At 38.9% G+C, this 16,131-nt stretch overlaps 1 protein-coding gene across 4 annotated transcripts in view; it reads left to right on the top strand.

Moving 5' to 3' along the window:
• The window catches only part of LOC139940389 (solute carrier family 28 member 3-like), a 30,678-nt gene extending 15,524 nt beyond the window's left edge, over positions 1-15,154 (top strand). For all 4 annotated transcript variants that reach the window (XM_071936614.1, XM_071936613.1, XM_071936612.1 and 1 more), the window contains 10 exons: positions 8,490-8,782; positions 9,145-9,301; positions 9,769-9,963; positions 10,755-10,916; positions 11,091-11,347; positions 12,257-12,425; positions 12,746-12,904; positions 13,332-13,512; positions 13,703-13,789; positions 14,197-15,154. In XM_071936614.1, the coding sequence (XP_071792715.1) occupies positions 8,490-8,782; positions 9,145-9,301; positions 9,769-9,963; positions 10,755-10,916; positions 11,091-11,347; positions 12,257-12,425; positions 12,746-12,904; positions 13,332-13,512; positions 13,703-13,767 (1,638 nt within the window). In that variant the 3' untranslated portion in view covers positions 13,768-13,789; positions 14,197-15,154. The remainder of the gene's footprint in view (positions 1-8,489; positions 8,783-9,144; positions 9,302-9,768; positions 9,964-10,754; positions 10,917-11,090; positions 11,348-12,256; positions 12,426-12,745; positions 12,905-13,331; positions 13,513-13,702; positions 13,790-14,196) is intronic.
• Positions 15,155-16,131: the final 977 nt, after the last annotated feature.

Here is a 16,131-nt window from a genome sequence, read left to right as displayed (position 1 = left end):
AATACAAACAATCACATGACAATGATTTCAGGAGTCGTGTAAATCCGTTTTACTACTAAAATAATTGTCGTCTCACCGCCGAGACGAACATGATTTTCGTGAAGTTGTTTTACTCCTTTCTTATAAACTACAGCACCCCACAAGTAATATTTTAAGGGACGCTTTCTACCGTTATCATATTCAAATCGTAAATTAATGTAAATCTGTGGACGTTTGTGTTTTGTGTCGGACAAAAGGTACCCAAAATGATATCATCGCAAGATTTCTCCACGGTGTTTCCCTCACAACTCTTTCCTTACCCCTCCCCTTCCCTTCTCAACTTCCACCCAACCCCGTCTCTCAGTATAATTATCCCTTATTGAAAGCTGGCTTTATTTACATTATATGTTAGTCTTAAAAATTAATTAATTAACCCTCTTACTTTCCAATGCATACGACTGGGAGCCTTGGCTTTTATAGGGCTATGCCTCCGCATTTCGAATCAAATAATTCAACCAACGTTCTTTCGGCATAAGATTGGACCAAGAAACAGGAGGGGTCTGGGAGGGCACATCGCTTTGATGACAGTTTTTAAAACTTTTGCCTTACCCTGGACGGCTCCTGCCAGTGAAGAATTATGACCGAAGATTTAAAATAATTTTGGGTTGAACAAAGAAAAATTGACTAGAGCGGGATTTGAACCAACGACCTCCGGTTTAACATGCCGGTGCTCTACCAACTGAGCTATCAAGCCCTATGTTGGTGGTGTCCCTATTTAGTCAATATCGATGTTCGGGGGTGCAAAGATTTAAAATAATAAATAAAATAAATTTACATTTGGGTGATAATAAAGTGTGCCTTTATTTTGTGAGTACCGTTTTCAACAAAGTGAAAATTCCAACTTAATTTTCTTGAACATTTTAAAACCGTTATTCAATTTCAGCTCATAATAATGTGTAACCCTACTCTCGCGTTTCTCATTTCCAAACCCCAATATCACTTCTGCAAGTAGTCATAATACAGTCTTTAAGGATCATCGTTTTTCTATCCTCGTTCCCAAGGGCAGTGTCATATCGATCCCTCGTCACTTACCTGGGAAGACCGACACCCACCCCGCTCCCATGGTACGGACACGGGCGTGTGTGCGCTCTTACAAACGTGTGTCCAAAATGCAGGGCCCAAGTTCATATAGTTCGATAACAGAACGAGGCGCAAAACTACATCCAAGCTTATCCCAGCTTATTCTTTTATGCAATACTCTCAAGACGGATTTGAATAAAAAACTCATTGAAAAACTTCCTTTATTGGAGTGGGGCATCATCTAAACTTTTACTTCCTAAGTGTGGTTGACAGTGGTTGTAATAACGACGATTTAAAGGCAGTGGACACTATTTGTAATTACTCACAATAATTATGAGCATAAAACCTTTCTTGGTAACGAGTAATGGGGAGAGGTTGATAGTATAAACCATTGTGAGAAACGGCTCCCTCTGAAGTGACGTAGTTTTTGAGAAAGAAGTAATGTTCCACGAATTTGATTTCGAGACCTGACTTAGAATTTAAGGTCTCGAAATCAAGCGTTTGAAAGCAACTTCATGTGACAAGGGTTTTGTCTTTCATAGTTAGTTCGCAACTTCGACAACCGATTGAGCTCAAATTTTCACAGGTTTGTTATTTTATGCATATGTTGAGATACACCAAGTGAGAAGACTGGTCTTTGACAACTACCAATAGTGTCCAGTGTCTTTTAGGAGAACACTGTTACTTTTGAAGTGAAACGTTCTAGCTAAAATGTCCCAAGAAAAACGTCCGTATTCCATATTTGGGACAATAACATTCAAGCGGGACGAACATAAACATCATCTTTAATTACAAAAATAAAAAACAAACAAAAACAAGTATTGTTTAAAGCTTTGGTTGGTGTGGAGAAAAACACATGGTTGTACCCGCAAGTTTACTATTTATTTATAGTTTCCTCTTATTAAAAATCAAAACATTGGAGTTGTACCGAGTATAGCTGTCATTCTTTTATTTGCTAACTTTTCAGATACTCTGTATAGACTAAACAACCACGGCTGTTATGATGCCGACGACACTCTAACTTCCTACCTGTATTGCTGATAACATTGAAAATTATGACACAGATCAAACAAACTTGAGATATCGTTTGAGCCTATCAGATAAGAATTTATTGCTAAGGAGACTTGTAAAAGTTGATACAAGTGTCAAATATATTTGAACAAGAAGTGTGATTAGTTTGCTACACACACAATGATATTTAGATGCGTGTGTAATTAAAAGACTTTATTTTTTCAGATGGTCGAGGGTATGGGTAGCTGGGGTAGGGAATGCCACCACAGTCTCTCTAGTTTCTTTAAAGCCATTGGACACTTTCGGTAAACAGTATTGTCCAACTCCCACACTTCGTGTATCACAACTGATATATAAAACAACAAACCTGTGAAAATTTAGGCTCAATCGGTCATCGGAGTCGGGAGAAAATAACGGGAAAACCCACCCTTGGTTTCCGCACGTTTCGCCGTGTCATGACATGTATTTAAAATAAATCCGTAATTCTCGCTATCGAGAATTGATATTGTTTTTATGTTTTCTCAAAAAGTAAAGCATTTCATGGAATAATATTTCAAGAGAAGTCTCTCACCATTACCTTCTGTAAACCCTGTAAATTATTTGTAAATCTGTGAACTTTTCTTTTTTTTCTGTACCGAAAGTGTCCAATGGCTTTTAAAATGCAGTAGCGAGACAACAGAATGAAAGATTGCCATTCCACAGGCTTGTAATGTTTGTACTTGACACAGAATCTAAATCTTTCTCCCAGCACTAACCAATATAGCATAACAATTTATTAGTAACGAGCAATTGAGACCTGTTAAAGTATAACACATTGTGTGAAACGGCTCCCTCTGAAGTAACGTAGTTTTTTCGAAAGAGGTAGTTTCTCACTCAAATAATAAAAGACTTCAGATGTGGCCTTTTACTATACATCTGAAATCACACAAAATAATGTAACAAGGGTGTTTTTCTTTCTGAATTATTCTCTTGCGAATTCGATGACCAATTGGACCCAAATTATCACAGATTTGTTATTTAATGCATTATGTTGGGATACACCAAGTGAAAAGACTGGTCTTTGACAAGTACCAAACGTGTACAGTGTCTTTTACATGGTGTGGGGAAATAAGTGGAAACTATAAATGAATAGTAAACTTGCAGGTACAACCATGTGTAAATCTCCTAGGGTGAGTGTTGGCTCTGAAATGAGACGGTTTTGTATGGACGTTTCGAACGGTATACTCTGCTCGTCTTCAGGAGAAAAAGATTTACACATGGTTGTACCCGCAAGTTTACTATTTATTTATAGTTTCCTCTTATTAAAAATCAAAACATTGGAGTTGTACCGAGTATAGCTGTCATTCTTTTATTTGCTAACTTTTCAGATATTCTGTATAGACTAGACAACAACGGATGTTATGTTGTCGACGACACTCTAATTTCCTACCTGTATTGCTGATAACATTGGAAATTATGACACAAATAAAACAAACTTGAGATATCGTTTGAGCCTATCAGATAAGAATTTATTGTAAAGGAGACTTGTAAAAGTTGATATAAGTGTCAACGATATTTGATGTGATTAGTTTGCTACACACACAATGATATTTAGATGTGTGTGTCTAATTAAAAGACATTTTTTGGGGGGAAAACCAGACATTTTTTTTCAGGTGGTCGAGGGTAGAGAAAGGTTGGGGAGGGAATGCCACCACAGTCTCTCTTGTTTCTTGAATACAGTGGCGAGGCAACAGAATGAAAGATTGCCATTCCACAGGCTTGTAATTTTTGCACTTGACACAGAATCTAAATCTTTCTCCCAGCACTAACCAATGTAGCATAACAAATTATCAGTAACGAGCAATTGAGACCTGTTATAGTATAAAACATTGTGAGAAACGGCTCCCTCTGAAGTAACGTAGTCTTTTTAGAAAGAGGTAGTTTCTCACTCAAATAATAAAAGACTTCAGATGTGGCCCTTTACTATACATCTGAAATCACACAAAATAATGTAACAAGGGTGTTTTTCTTTCTGAATTATTCTCTTGCGAATTCGATGACCAATTGGACCCAAATTATCACAGATTTGTTATTTGATGCAATATGTTGGGATAAACCAAGTGAGAATACTGGTCTACCAAACGTGTCCACAATTGTTTTGAGTAGTTACCAATAGTGTCCAGCAGCCGATTTCACCAAACGCTAGGATTACTAATATAGAGTAATCCGTCCTAACTTAAAGGCAGTGGACACTATTGGTAGTTACTCAAAATAATTATTAGCATAAAACCTTATTGGTAACGAGTAATGGGGAGATGTTGATAGTATAAAACATTGTGAGAAACGGCTCCCTCTGAAGTGACATAGTTTTCGAAAAAGAAGTAATGTTCCTCAAATTTGATTCCGAGACCTCATCAACCACACAACTTCGTGTGACAAGGGTGTTTTTTCTTTCATTATTATCTCGCAACTTTGACGACCAATTGAGCTCAAATTTTCACTGGTTTGTTCTTTAATGCATATGTTGGGATACACCAAGTGAGAAGACTGGTCTTTGACAATTACCAATAGTGTCGAGTGCCTGTAACATGGGTTCACTGCGTCATAACGGCTTCTGATACGGTTATTACCTCTTCCTAAGTCCTAAGATTAATCCTGAGTTATGAAGAGTTTGGTGAAATCGAGGGCAGTGCCTTTAAAAAACAAAACAATTTCTCACACTGTTACATGCGTTTCAAGTGAGCGGTGTGTGTCAATCACTCGTGTTAGCGATAGCTGTACTTGTTCCGTCACCTTCTAGAGAAACGGTATACAGTGAATACAACTGTTTGCTGTTTGATACAGACACTGATTGCTACTTGAGATTACGCATTCTTTGTTCAAAAGTATAAAGGTTAGAAAATAAGTTGCAGACAAATGGAATTGTAGGTTGGTACAGGTCATACACAACTAACATTTCAAAAACAAACAGTAAACTAAATGGCCACCACAGTGTCCGACAACCTATGTTGAATATTATGTCAGACTCATTGAGTTAAACAATACAACATGTCCAATTCATTGGACCCGACACATGTCCGACCCAGTGTCAAAAAAACCATTACGTTCGACCAAATGTGTCCGACAATATTGTCCGACACATTGTGTCCGATTACGTCAAGTTAAATAATATCAGACAAACCATTTTTGTGCGACATATCATGTCAGAGAGACCTGGGCCCAATTTCATAGCGCTGCTAAGTACAAACAACAGCTGAATACCAGTAACAAGCAACACGTAACAAATGGAAATTGGGTTGGTAATCCTGTTTTTATCAAGGAAGAAACTTCATGCTAAGCAAATTTTCGTGCTTAGCACCTCTATGAAATTGGGCTCAGTAGGCCTACGGACGTCCAACCAATGTGTTCGACATAATCAGTAATTCTGACTCAATTTGTAGGAGCTATCCTGTCTCATACTTATAAAACCCTTAAAATGTTTTCATTGTCTTTAAAGGAACACGTTGCCTTGGATTGGTCGGGTTGGTCCTTGAAATGCGCTATGTAACCGTTTTTTATAAAATCGATATGGTTAGAAAGATGTTGTAAAAGTAGAATACAATGATCTACACAAATATGCCTCGAAATTGCGTGAGTTTCGTTTTACCCTGTCGACAAATACGGTCGGCCATTTATGGGGGTCAAAAATTTGACTCCCATAAATGGCCGACCGTGTTAGTTCGCGACGTAAAATGAACTTCCATGCAATTTTGAGTGATACTTGTGTGGATAATTATATTCTACATTTAAAACATTTTTCTAACCATATGCATTTCATAACAAAAACGGTTTCAAACGCTTTTCATAGACCAACTCGTCCGATCCAAGGCAACGTGTTCCTTAAGTTTTTCCAATAAACTCACAATGTGTAACCTCTGGTAAAACGATGCATGCTTCTCTATACAAGCTCCAATCGACCAACGAATCACGCCGGATTTAAACCCGGAACTAACGTGAAGAATGTTAAGTTGAGGTGTCGAACGAATCTCAGTGGCTCAAAATAGAACAAGTACGTGCTATACGCAAAAAAGGAGTCATATCATATTGTTCGCAAAATGGAATTTTGTTTTGTCGCCTTTTTCTTCCAAGGTTGACTCGGGTAGGCAGTTTACATAACCTATATCAAACAAAGGGTTTACTTGTGAGTTTAATACGGTCAATTTGAATGGAAATATTGAGTCCGTGTGGGGAACAGACGTAGACAAAATGTTGTTTATGGTGTTTATTTTGTTTATGGTGTATGTATTCGATTACATCTTCTGAAAAACCTCTTTTGCGTAGATATTTTGGCTCTGAAAAGAACCGATTTGATACTCTCAACGATTTGACTGCTGTAAACAAATGTAACGGTTTGGGTGGCATGGTTTAATACACTGGATGGACACAATTGGTAATTTCCAAAGACCAGTATTTCCACTTGGTGTATCTCAACATATGGTTAAAATAACCAACCTGTGAAAATTTCAGCTCAATTGGTCGTCGAAGTTGCGAGATAACTATGAAAAAAGAAAAAAGAAAAAAAAAACCTTGTCACTTGTGGTTTCCGATGCTTGATTTCGAGACCTCAAATTCTAAACTTGAGGTATTGAAATCAAATTGGTGGAAAAATACTTATTTCTCGAAAACTACGTCACTTCAGAGGAAGCCGTTTATCACTATGGTTTATACTATCAACCCCTCCCCTTTACTCGTTACCAAGTAAGGTTTTATGCCAATAATTATTTTGAGTAATTACCAATATTGTCCACTGCCTTTAAAAGAACGACTCTTACCAACGCGTTCAATTTTCCGTTGGCGAAGCTGAGGGTCAATAGACCTCTCGTGTCTTTAAAATGTTCACTGGACCATGTTGCTATTCATAGGTCATGCATGGGGCAGTAAATCACATTGACAGTATTAGGTTTCTCGCAAACATCAAATCAGCACTTACGGCACAACATTGTCAATAGGAATAACACATTTATCCAAGTTCTGGGTCGATTTCAAAGGAGTTATTTTAATCTGTAATTGGTGATTGCTCATGGCGTTAGGGGAGGGTTGCATTTGTTTACCAGCTATGTGTATGGATGTGCGGCACCCGTGTATTGACTTTCTGTTTTGCCTCTCGAAGCATGAATTTACAGACACGGACCGAACATAAACACCAACCTTTAGAAGGAGACAAATTATTTAGTTTGTTAATTGGACTTCTGTTGGACAAACTCACACGTTGAAGTTCACCACCTTTGTCAAGGCAGCCAACAACTGTGTGGTTTATAGTTTTACTTTTTGCAAACCAGCCAACATTTACGAGTTATTTATGTCATTAAATTCCGGCTAATATACTTTCAAACTAAGAATAAGAATCAGTTGACTAATCCCCAAAATGCATAATACCTACTTGACAAACCGAACTTATGTCTAATAACTGCCTGAATTATTCGGCAAAACGAATTTGGTACAAACAGTCTACGATTTTAAAAGATGGAAATCTGTATCGGGTATAAAGTTGATTAATTTTGAATTTTACCCATAAACACCGATGTGTGTAGCACTGTTTACTCGGTACTTTCCCGAACTCTGTGAAAAAGGTCGTGGGTTCGAATCTAACCGAGTCATATGCCTGTGATTTTTTTTCGGTGTGTGGGTAAACAAAAATGAACAGTCTACAGCCTGAGCTATGTGAAAAGGGGGGTGATGGGTTCGAATCCCACCCGAGTCACTTGCCTGTGTTTTTTTCCACAGAGCTCGGAAAAGTACTAACCATACGGTGCTTACACACATCTGTGTTTGGGTTAAACCAAAATTAACAGTCTACAGCCTGAGCTCTGTGAAAAAAAGGTCGTGGGTTCGAATCCAACCCGAATCATATGACTGGGATTTTTTTTCTTAAAGAACTCGGAAAAGTACTGAGTAAATAGTGCTATCACACATGGGTGTATAAATGGGTAAAACCAAAGTTAATAGTGAACGGTTTATTTCTGTTGTTTACGATCGTTCTGCCATATTGTATACAGACAATCGAAAAAGTTACTAATAAAACAGTCTGTGGTTTATTGTTGTTATTATTAAAGACAGTGGACTCTATTGGTAATTGTCAAAGACCATTCTTCTCACTTAGTATATCTCAACATATGCATAAAATAACAAACCTGTGAAAATTTGAGCTCAATCGGTCATCGAAGTTGCGAGATAATAATGAAAGAAAAAACACCCTTGTCACACGAAGTTGTGTGCTTTCAGATGCTTGATTTCGAGACCTCAAGTTCGAAACCTCAAGTTCGAAATCAAATTCGTTGAAAGTTACTTCTTTCTCGAAAACTATGTTACTTCAGAGGGAGCCATTTCTCGTTACCTAGTGAGGTTTTATGCTAATAATTATTTTGAGTAATTAAAATCGTTTTGGCATCTTTTTAAAACAGGCAATCGGAAGAGTTGACTCTGCTATCACCGGTTGTTTCAAATCCAACTCCAGCCTCATCAAGAGGGGTGTCTACCTCGTCCTGCTGTGCTTGTACCTAGCTTTCGTCATATGGGCCGTAGTGATTGATTTCGACCGCGCGTTGGCGCTCTTCATCATCACCATCTTGGCTGTTTGTTTCATCACGTACCGGTTGGTGAAGTATAAATTTGGGGAGGTCATAGGCTCTACCGTGGGAACGTTTGGAAGGAAGTTTGGCTCGTTTTTCTCGAAGAGAAAGCTAGTCATAAGATGGTAAGTCACTTGCTGTTGTTATATTGGAGACATGGTTGTACCACAGCTGCAACGAAATCAAGCTCTGGTGTTTCTGATCAGCAGAGTGTGGGATCGAAAGGTAGTTCCATAGTGCAAGAAGGGGAATAGGCAAGAAGATTTAGCAGTTCTGGTTTTTGAAACAGTTACAGTTAAGAATGAAAAGATAAATTGACAGGACAAGGTAAAATAACAGAAAGCATAATCTTTGAAAATTTCTATCTGCTGTTTCAGAGTGGTCTACATAAAGATACAGTAAAGAAAGAACAAGTTCAATTGAAAGAAAAGTGCACGACAGGAAAGGGAAAATATAATAATGTGAATGTTCCTCTCTGTTGTTTCAGCGTGGTCTACCTACTGTTTTCCGCCATAATCCTGCTAATGTGTGGGCTGACGGGTGTCTTCCATTCCATAGTGAACGAGCCAGAACGTCTCAGGTCACTCTTTGGTTTGTTATGCATGCTTATCATCAGCTTCGTCAGCTCCAAATATCCAAGTATGGTAAGAGCGCCCTCAAGCATTTAAACATTGAATGATTTTTTTCTTCTAAACAAATCTAGAAATTTGCTCTTCAAGAATTGCAAAAGGTCGTGGGTTCGCATCCCACCCGAGTATTGCCTGGTGAGTTTGTTCACAGAGCTCGAGAAAGTATACAGTGCTAACACACATCGGTGAATATGGGTGACAACCAAATTAATATTATTTAACCCGATGCAAATTGCATCTAATAAATCAAGAAATCCTTCGTATTTTTAAAAATCTTAATTTCAAAACTTCCTTCGTCTAAGTACACAAGGTTGATTATTATTCGTAATGAACTTTAAAGAATGATCTTAATTCTACCGTTACATTAAAACCGCTAAAAAACAATCAATAGATTGGATCCCCAAAGCCTTTTTTCATATATATAATCAGTATGTCAGAGATATCTGTTTGATTTCTTTATATATTTTCTCCTCACTACCCAGATCAATTGGCGCACCGTATTCTGGGGTCTTTGGCTCCAGCTATTCCTCGGTATACTGATACTACGGACACAGCCAGGGTTTGATGCATTCAACTGGCTCGGGCACGAGGTTGAAACCTTCCTTAATTACACCAATGTTGGAGCCGAATTTGTCTTTGGGCCAACCCCATTGGCTGCTCATCAATTTCTTCTTGTTGTGAGTGGTTTATATGCATATTCAAAGTCAATGTTTTAAGAAAGCCCATCACAGATGAAGCGTCTTATCGTGAGATAGCCTACGGCTGACTTCGGCTACGGCTGCAACGCATGTTGAACTAGGTGAATGAGACATCCGTAGCAAGATCCGTAGATGCCAGTGTGGACACAGATTTACTTGACTACAACATGAACCGGGCAACAGCAAAACTTCCCTTTGCATTGCGCGGTCTTTCAAACCTTTGAGTTTACAAAACACTGGCAAGTGGCCCCTTGAAAACACACCCCCTCTACGTCCACAACCTGCCGCTACGTCAAAACTCTGTATTTGTAATTAGCGGTTACACTACAAGGTATGCATTGCTCATTCAATGCGTCAATCAGATCGCAAGAGAACTCACTGCAGATGTCCGAGTAAAAATTATCACTTACGAAGAAATGCTTTACTGAGTTACAGTCTAGTTACCTCTAACCCTCGACCCGTTACCTGTAACTCCTGGCCGGTAACCTGCAAATCCCGACTGATGTAACCCATTTACCTGTATATTCCCCCTTACGAGTTTATACCTGTATAAACCCAAACCAGTTAACCCAGACCAGTTACCTGTTACCCCCTGACTAGCCCCTGACCGGTTACCTGTATTCCCAAAACTAGTTACCTGTAAACCGTTGACCAGTTTTAACCCCTGATCAGATACATGTGAGCCCCCCTCCTGACCAGTTAACTGTACAACCACCTAACCAGTCACTTGTAACCCCCTGACCAGCTATCTGTATACTTGTCTTCTGCAGGTGTTACCAGTCATTATCTTCACCAGTGCAGTCTTTGCACTGCTGTACTATTGGAAGGTCATGCAGGTGCTTATTGAAGCCTTAGCCCGCATTATGCATTTCACTATGGGGACGTCAGGGGCCGAGTCCTTTGCCACGGCCTCAAATATATTCGTTGGAATGGTAAGATTAATACGGACATTTAAAATAATGAACAGACCAGAAACGTCTTAATTTTGAACAACATTGTCTGCGAGGCATACACATTCAAAACCGCATTTCTAAATACTCTGTCAGGATGTCTTCTACTTGGTGTATTTTTCTGACGACAGTTTAACACTCTCTGTTCTTTTTCAGACTGTGGCTCCCCTTGCCATCAAACCATACTTAAACGAGATGACAAAGTCGGAGATGCACGCAGTCATCGTCGGGGGGTTCGCCACTATCGCCGGAAGCGTACTGGCGATATTCATCTCGTTCAATATAAGCGCACCTCACCTCTTGGCGGCGTCCTTCATGTCGGCACCTGCCGCTTTGGTGACGGCCAAGATGTTTTTACCGGAGACGAAGACGCCTCAGACGGCGAAGAGTGCCTCAGTCCAGGCGTCCAAAGCGTGCGTTCGTTAAGAATAGTTCTAACCTATTGATTTTGTACAGGTAACCAATGACCCTGGAATTCCACTACCAGTGACCAACTAAAGAGCAAGCTGGTGGGAACGTTGAGACTAATTAAGAACTCCCTCCGCGGCAGTGAAGTTAAAGGAACACGTTGCCTTGGATCGGACGAGTTGGTCTATAAAAAAGCGTTTGAAACCGTTTGTTATGAAATGTCTATGGTTGGAAAGATGTTTTCAAAGTAGAATATAATGATCCACACAAGTATCACTCAAAATTGCACGATTTTCATTTTACGTCGCAAATCAACACGGTCGGCCATTTATGGGAGTCAACTTTTTGACTCCCATAAATGTCCGACCGTGTTAGTCGACGAGGTTAAACGTAAACCATGCAATTTTGAGGCATATTTGTGTAGATCATTGTATTCTACTTTTACAACAGTTTTCTAACCATATCAGTTTTATAACAAACGGTTACAAACGCTTTTCAAAGACCAACTCGACCGATCCAAGGCAACGTGTCCCTTTAATAACGACCCACTTAAAGCTAAATATAGTAGTCCCAGCCGAGTCCCTACCCTTTCGCCTAGGTAGTAGTTAAGAAGCAGGACAGTTCTGTTCAGAACTGAGAAGTCTTCCCAACTCCGAGAATCTTTTCTGCGGTAGTAGATTATTGGCGAGGCAGTTCGATTAAGAACAAAATACACCTGGCAAGTAGATACACACATAATAACAATTGTGACTTCTTATAGAGCGCTCAATGCGCTTTAACATACAGTATTTTCCTGCAAGGTATGTGGAAGTTGGAACTACGTTTGAATTATATGAGAACTACTTCTACATCGTGTTACCGCACACCAAATAACAATATCCAACTAACAAACATGTTTCCTCTTTATATTGCAGTCCGGAGAGCAATGCACTGGAAGCTATGTATGTTGGTGCAACTGACGGGTTAAAGATCTGTGGTTATATCTTGGCCAATATCTTAGCCATTATCAGCGTACTTGCATTCGTCAATGCGGCCTTGGAATGGCTAGGGAGTCTAGTTAATATTGAAGCACTCAGCTTTCAGGTAATTATAGCTTGACTCTTTTAAGTTTGTTATTTTTCATTTCATTTTCATTTCATTTCAAGACATTTATTTCCACTCCAACAGATAATGAAAATAACAGTTTCGACGTTTCGATCAGTATGCTCTGATCGTCTTCTAGCTTTCTCTAGAAGACGATCAGAGCATTCTCATCAGAACATACTGATCGAAACGTCGAGTTGAAACCAACGGTTGTTTTCAGAACCACCCCAACTCATTAGAGATAGTCATAACACGGTGATACCGCAAAACCTTTGTTTATATTATCTTATGTCTTGACACCACATTATTTACATTTGCAGCTGATATGTCGGTATCTGCTTTACCCCCTCGCATGGCTTCTGGGAGTGGAAGCGAAAGATTGCATGGTCATGGCGGAGCTCATCGGGATTAAAGCTTTTCTGAATGAGATCGTGGCCTACCAGGCAATGGGGGAGTATGTCGCTAATGGCCAATTGACGGTATGTACTCGGCTCTAGGTGGCAGCAGACTTTGCAAGCCTGTGCGATGTTATAGCCATGCTACCTCCAAGTTCGTTTGGCACAATATAAATAAGTACATATAATAATCCAGTTATAAATTAAAGTCCAGTTCAGTAAAGCCACTTGAAAGCTACGTCAGTGCCTTGTGCAGTTCTTCTGCTGCCCTAGCCTATAATAGGACTCTTCCTCTGTGCATGATGTACACACAAGGGCGCCAAGGCTACTGCTGCCCATGCTAATTAAGAACTATGTCAATAATAAATTGAGGTATTACCTTGCCTGTCTGCTGCCCTCTATCATTTCAAACATTCTCGTTTCTAATAATGTTACCCAGTCTCTTCAGAAAAATACCTCTCGGTTCTATCAAAATATATAAATTACATCCTGTTTTTTTTTGTTTATACAGCGTCGATCCGAAGTGATTGCCACATATGCCCTGTGTGGGTTCGCCAACCTCGGTAGCATTGGTGTGATGATGGGTGGTTTGATTCCACTAGTACCTCATCGTAAGTCAGAGATTTCAAAGCTGTGTGTCAGGGCCTTCTTAGCTGCAATGATTGCTCTGTTCATGACAGCATGTGTAGCAGGTAAATATTGTAATCGTATTCAAAACGCATGTAAGAGCTGCCAAAATTTGCTTTGTGGATCATACTTTCGTTTTGTGGATCGAGTGAACTTTTTAAAAATTTTCTTGACTAGTACGGAGAAGTATTTAAAGGCCTATTATGTGAATATGAGCCACTTTTAACGTTTCTAAACCTGGTATTATATTTGCAGGTCTTTTGTACGACGAAACCCAACTTTTTGATCCCGTAAACAAAGTTCCTATGAACAATGAGTAGGGAACATAAGCTTGTCGCACAGGTAAGCACTTTTGCATTAACTTTCACATTCTGGACGGCGTACATCACAAACACAAACACAAACACAAAACGTCAATGCGAGAATAGTGGCACAGTTCATACATATACACCCTGTTAACCGTTCAATCAAACTAATCAGTTGGACAATTATACACTTTTGTGACGACGACGGGTCAAATATTTCCTCAAAAATTATGCTAGCGTTTTCGTATTATAGGAAAGGCCCGTTTAGTTATTGCGCAACAAGTGACTATTTTTAATGTAAACAATACTTGTGGGTCATTTTGATTATCTTTATGTTAATTCGAAGATTCTGCCGCATCAGACAAGTTAAAACAAAGTTGTACTATAGTTTTATTTAATAGCAAGCAGTTAACTTCAGTGTTTTCGTGCGTTGTGTCATTACAGATAACCCATGGCAGGAGCAACATATACATTTGATATGCTGCTTTTTCAAGTTCTTTTTAGAGAGACCACTAGATCAAATTCAGTTTTGTGATGGACCAATTTTCCCAATAGATAGAGTCCTTTATATCCGAATTTAATATCGTATTTTATAAGGTGTATAAATCAATGTTATGCAGTGGTTTGCGTTATACACGCACAGGGTTTAATAAAATGTAAACTTCAGTTTATTAATGAAGTGCAAGTTTTTTTTTTCAAGGGCGCTATCAGAAGAAGTTTGTTAACACAATTACAGCTTGACTGTGGATCAAACGTGATATCATTGTTAACATTTTGTTTCAGCCTGATCTGAAACAATGCTACGGTCCTTGACTCTTTGGTGAAATTTGATGCGATTTGATTGATACTAAACGACAAATGTTTTTAATTTGAATAAAATCGAGTGATTTGTGGTGTTACGTGGTATAGTTGCACAAGATGCTGTTTTTATGACTTTTAATGAAAAGTTAGTCTTCAATTGCTACCACACTAGATCAACATTGGAAGTAAAGTGTAGTTAGAGTAGGGAAAGTTCCTGTTTATTTGGTACCGGTTCTGTAAACGAGACAACAGTTTATTTTATTATTCAGTTCAATTCGATACCGTGGGACGCTAGGTGGCAGCAGACTTATCAGGTGAATTTCTATTGTTAACGTAGTTCTTAGCGTAAGCGTATTTTATAAATTAATCTAAGGTTGTATTTTAGGCCGGGTGGTTTAAAGGTTGAATCTTCAATGTGTACATTTTATAAAACAAAATAAATAATTTTACACTTCGTTTAAATTAATTGTAGTCGTGCTGAAATGAAATTGGCGTGCCGTGCAAATTTTTTAAAGGAACACGTTGCCTTGGATCGGACGAGTTGGTCCATAAAAAAGCGTTTATAACCGTTTGTTATAAAATGTTATGGTTGGAAAGATGTTTAAAAAGTAGAATACAATGATCCACACAAATTTGTCTCGAAATTGCGTGGTTTTCCTTTTTACTTTGCGAACTAACACGGTTGGTCATTTGTGGGAGTCAAACATTTGACTCCCATAAATTGCCGACCATGCTAGTCGACGAGGTAAAAGGAAAACCGTGAAATTTCGAGGCGTGTTTGTGTGGATCATTGTATTCTACTTTTAAATAATCTTTCTCCTAGTATGCATTTTATAACAAACAGTTACAAACGCTTTTCAAAGAACCAACTCGACCGATCTAAGGCAACGTGTTCCTTTACACATAATTGTGTTTTCTACAATGTTTTAAAACTTGCTCTTGCCTCCGGGTGCCAAAGCGATTTATAATTGACCGGTTATTTTCTGTGTGGTACATTGAACAGTTAAAATAATTGCCCGGTCATGCACTCCATTCACGACAAATCGTTCCACGATGATCAGAACGTTTGAAGTAGAGCCCCAACGTAATTTGGTTACGTTAGATGGTAGTCTAAATCAACAGCGTCTTCGTAGCCTAAAACGCTTGAATCGCATTAGTGAGCGTCTGGGAACCGAACAATTATTTTGTAGACCAGTATTAAGCGGGCCACGGAACCCAAGCCACGAAAGCTTCACGCTCGAAAAATATTCACATCCGGCTTTGTGCAACTCATACACGTTTGTCCATTATGTTCTTGTTACATAATTACTACTATCGTTCCGAAATGCCGATGACAAGAGCTGTGGCTTGTCAACCTAAGAAACAATTCATAAATACCCAAGACAGCTTCGCTATTCCTTTTGGTGGAGAGCGCGTCACGTGGGGGTGTTTAAACCTTTGACAATGACCAGTAAAAAGTGTTGATACATGGACTGCTCGGTAAAATCATCAAGAACCAGGCCTCGGCGGGTTTAAACCACTAGGTGAAAACATCTTCACCAAGCATTGATTCCCTTATTTTATATGAATACAAAAAAC

Source organism: Asterias amurensis, chromosome 8 (assembly GCF_032118995.1).
Source record: "Asterias amurensis chromosome 8, ASM3211899v1".
NCBI classification, from domain to species: domain Eukaryota; kingdom Metazoa; phylum Echinodermata; class Asteroidea; order Forcipulatida; family Asteriidae; genus Asterias; species Asterias amurensis.
The sequence above is the reverse complement of the archived record's forward strand: the minus strand, read 5'-3'. Positions and strand labels throughout refer to the sequence as shown.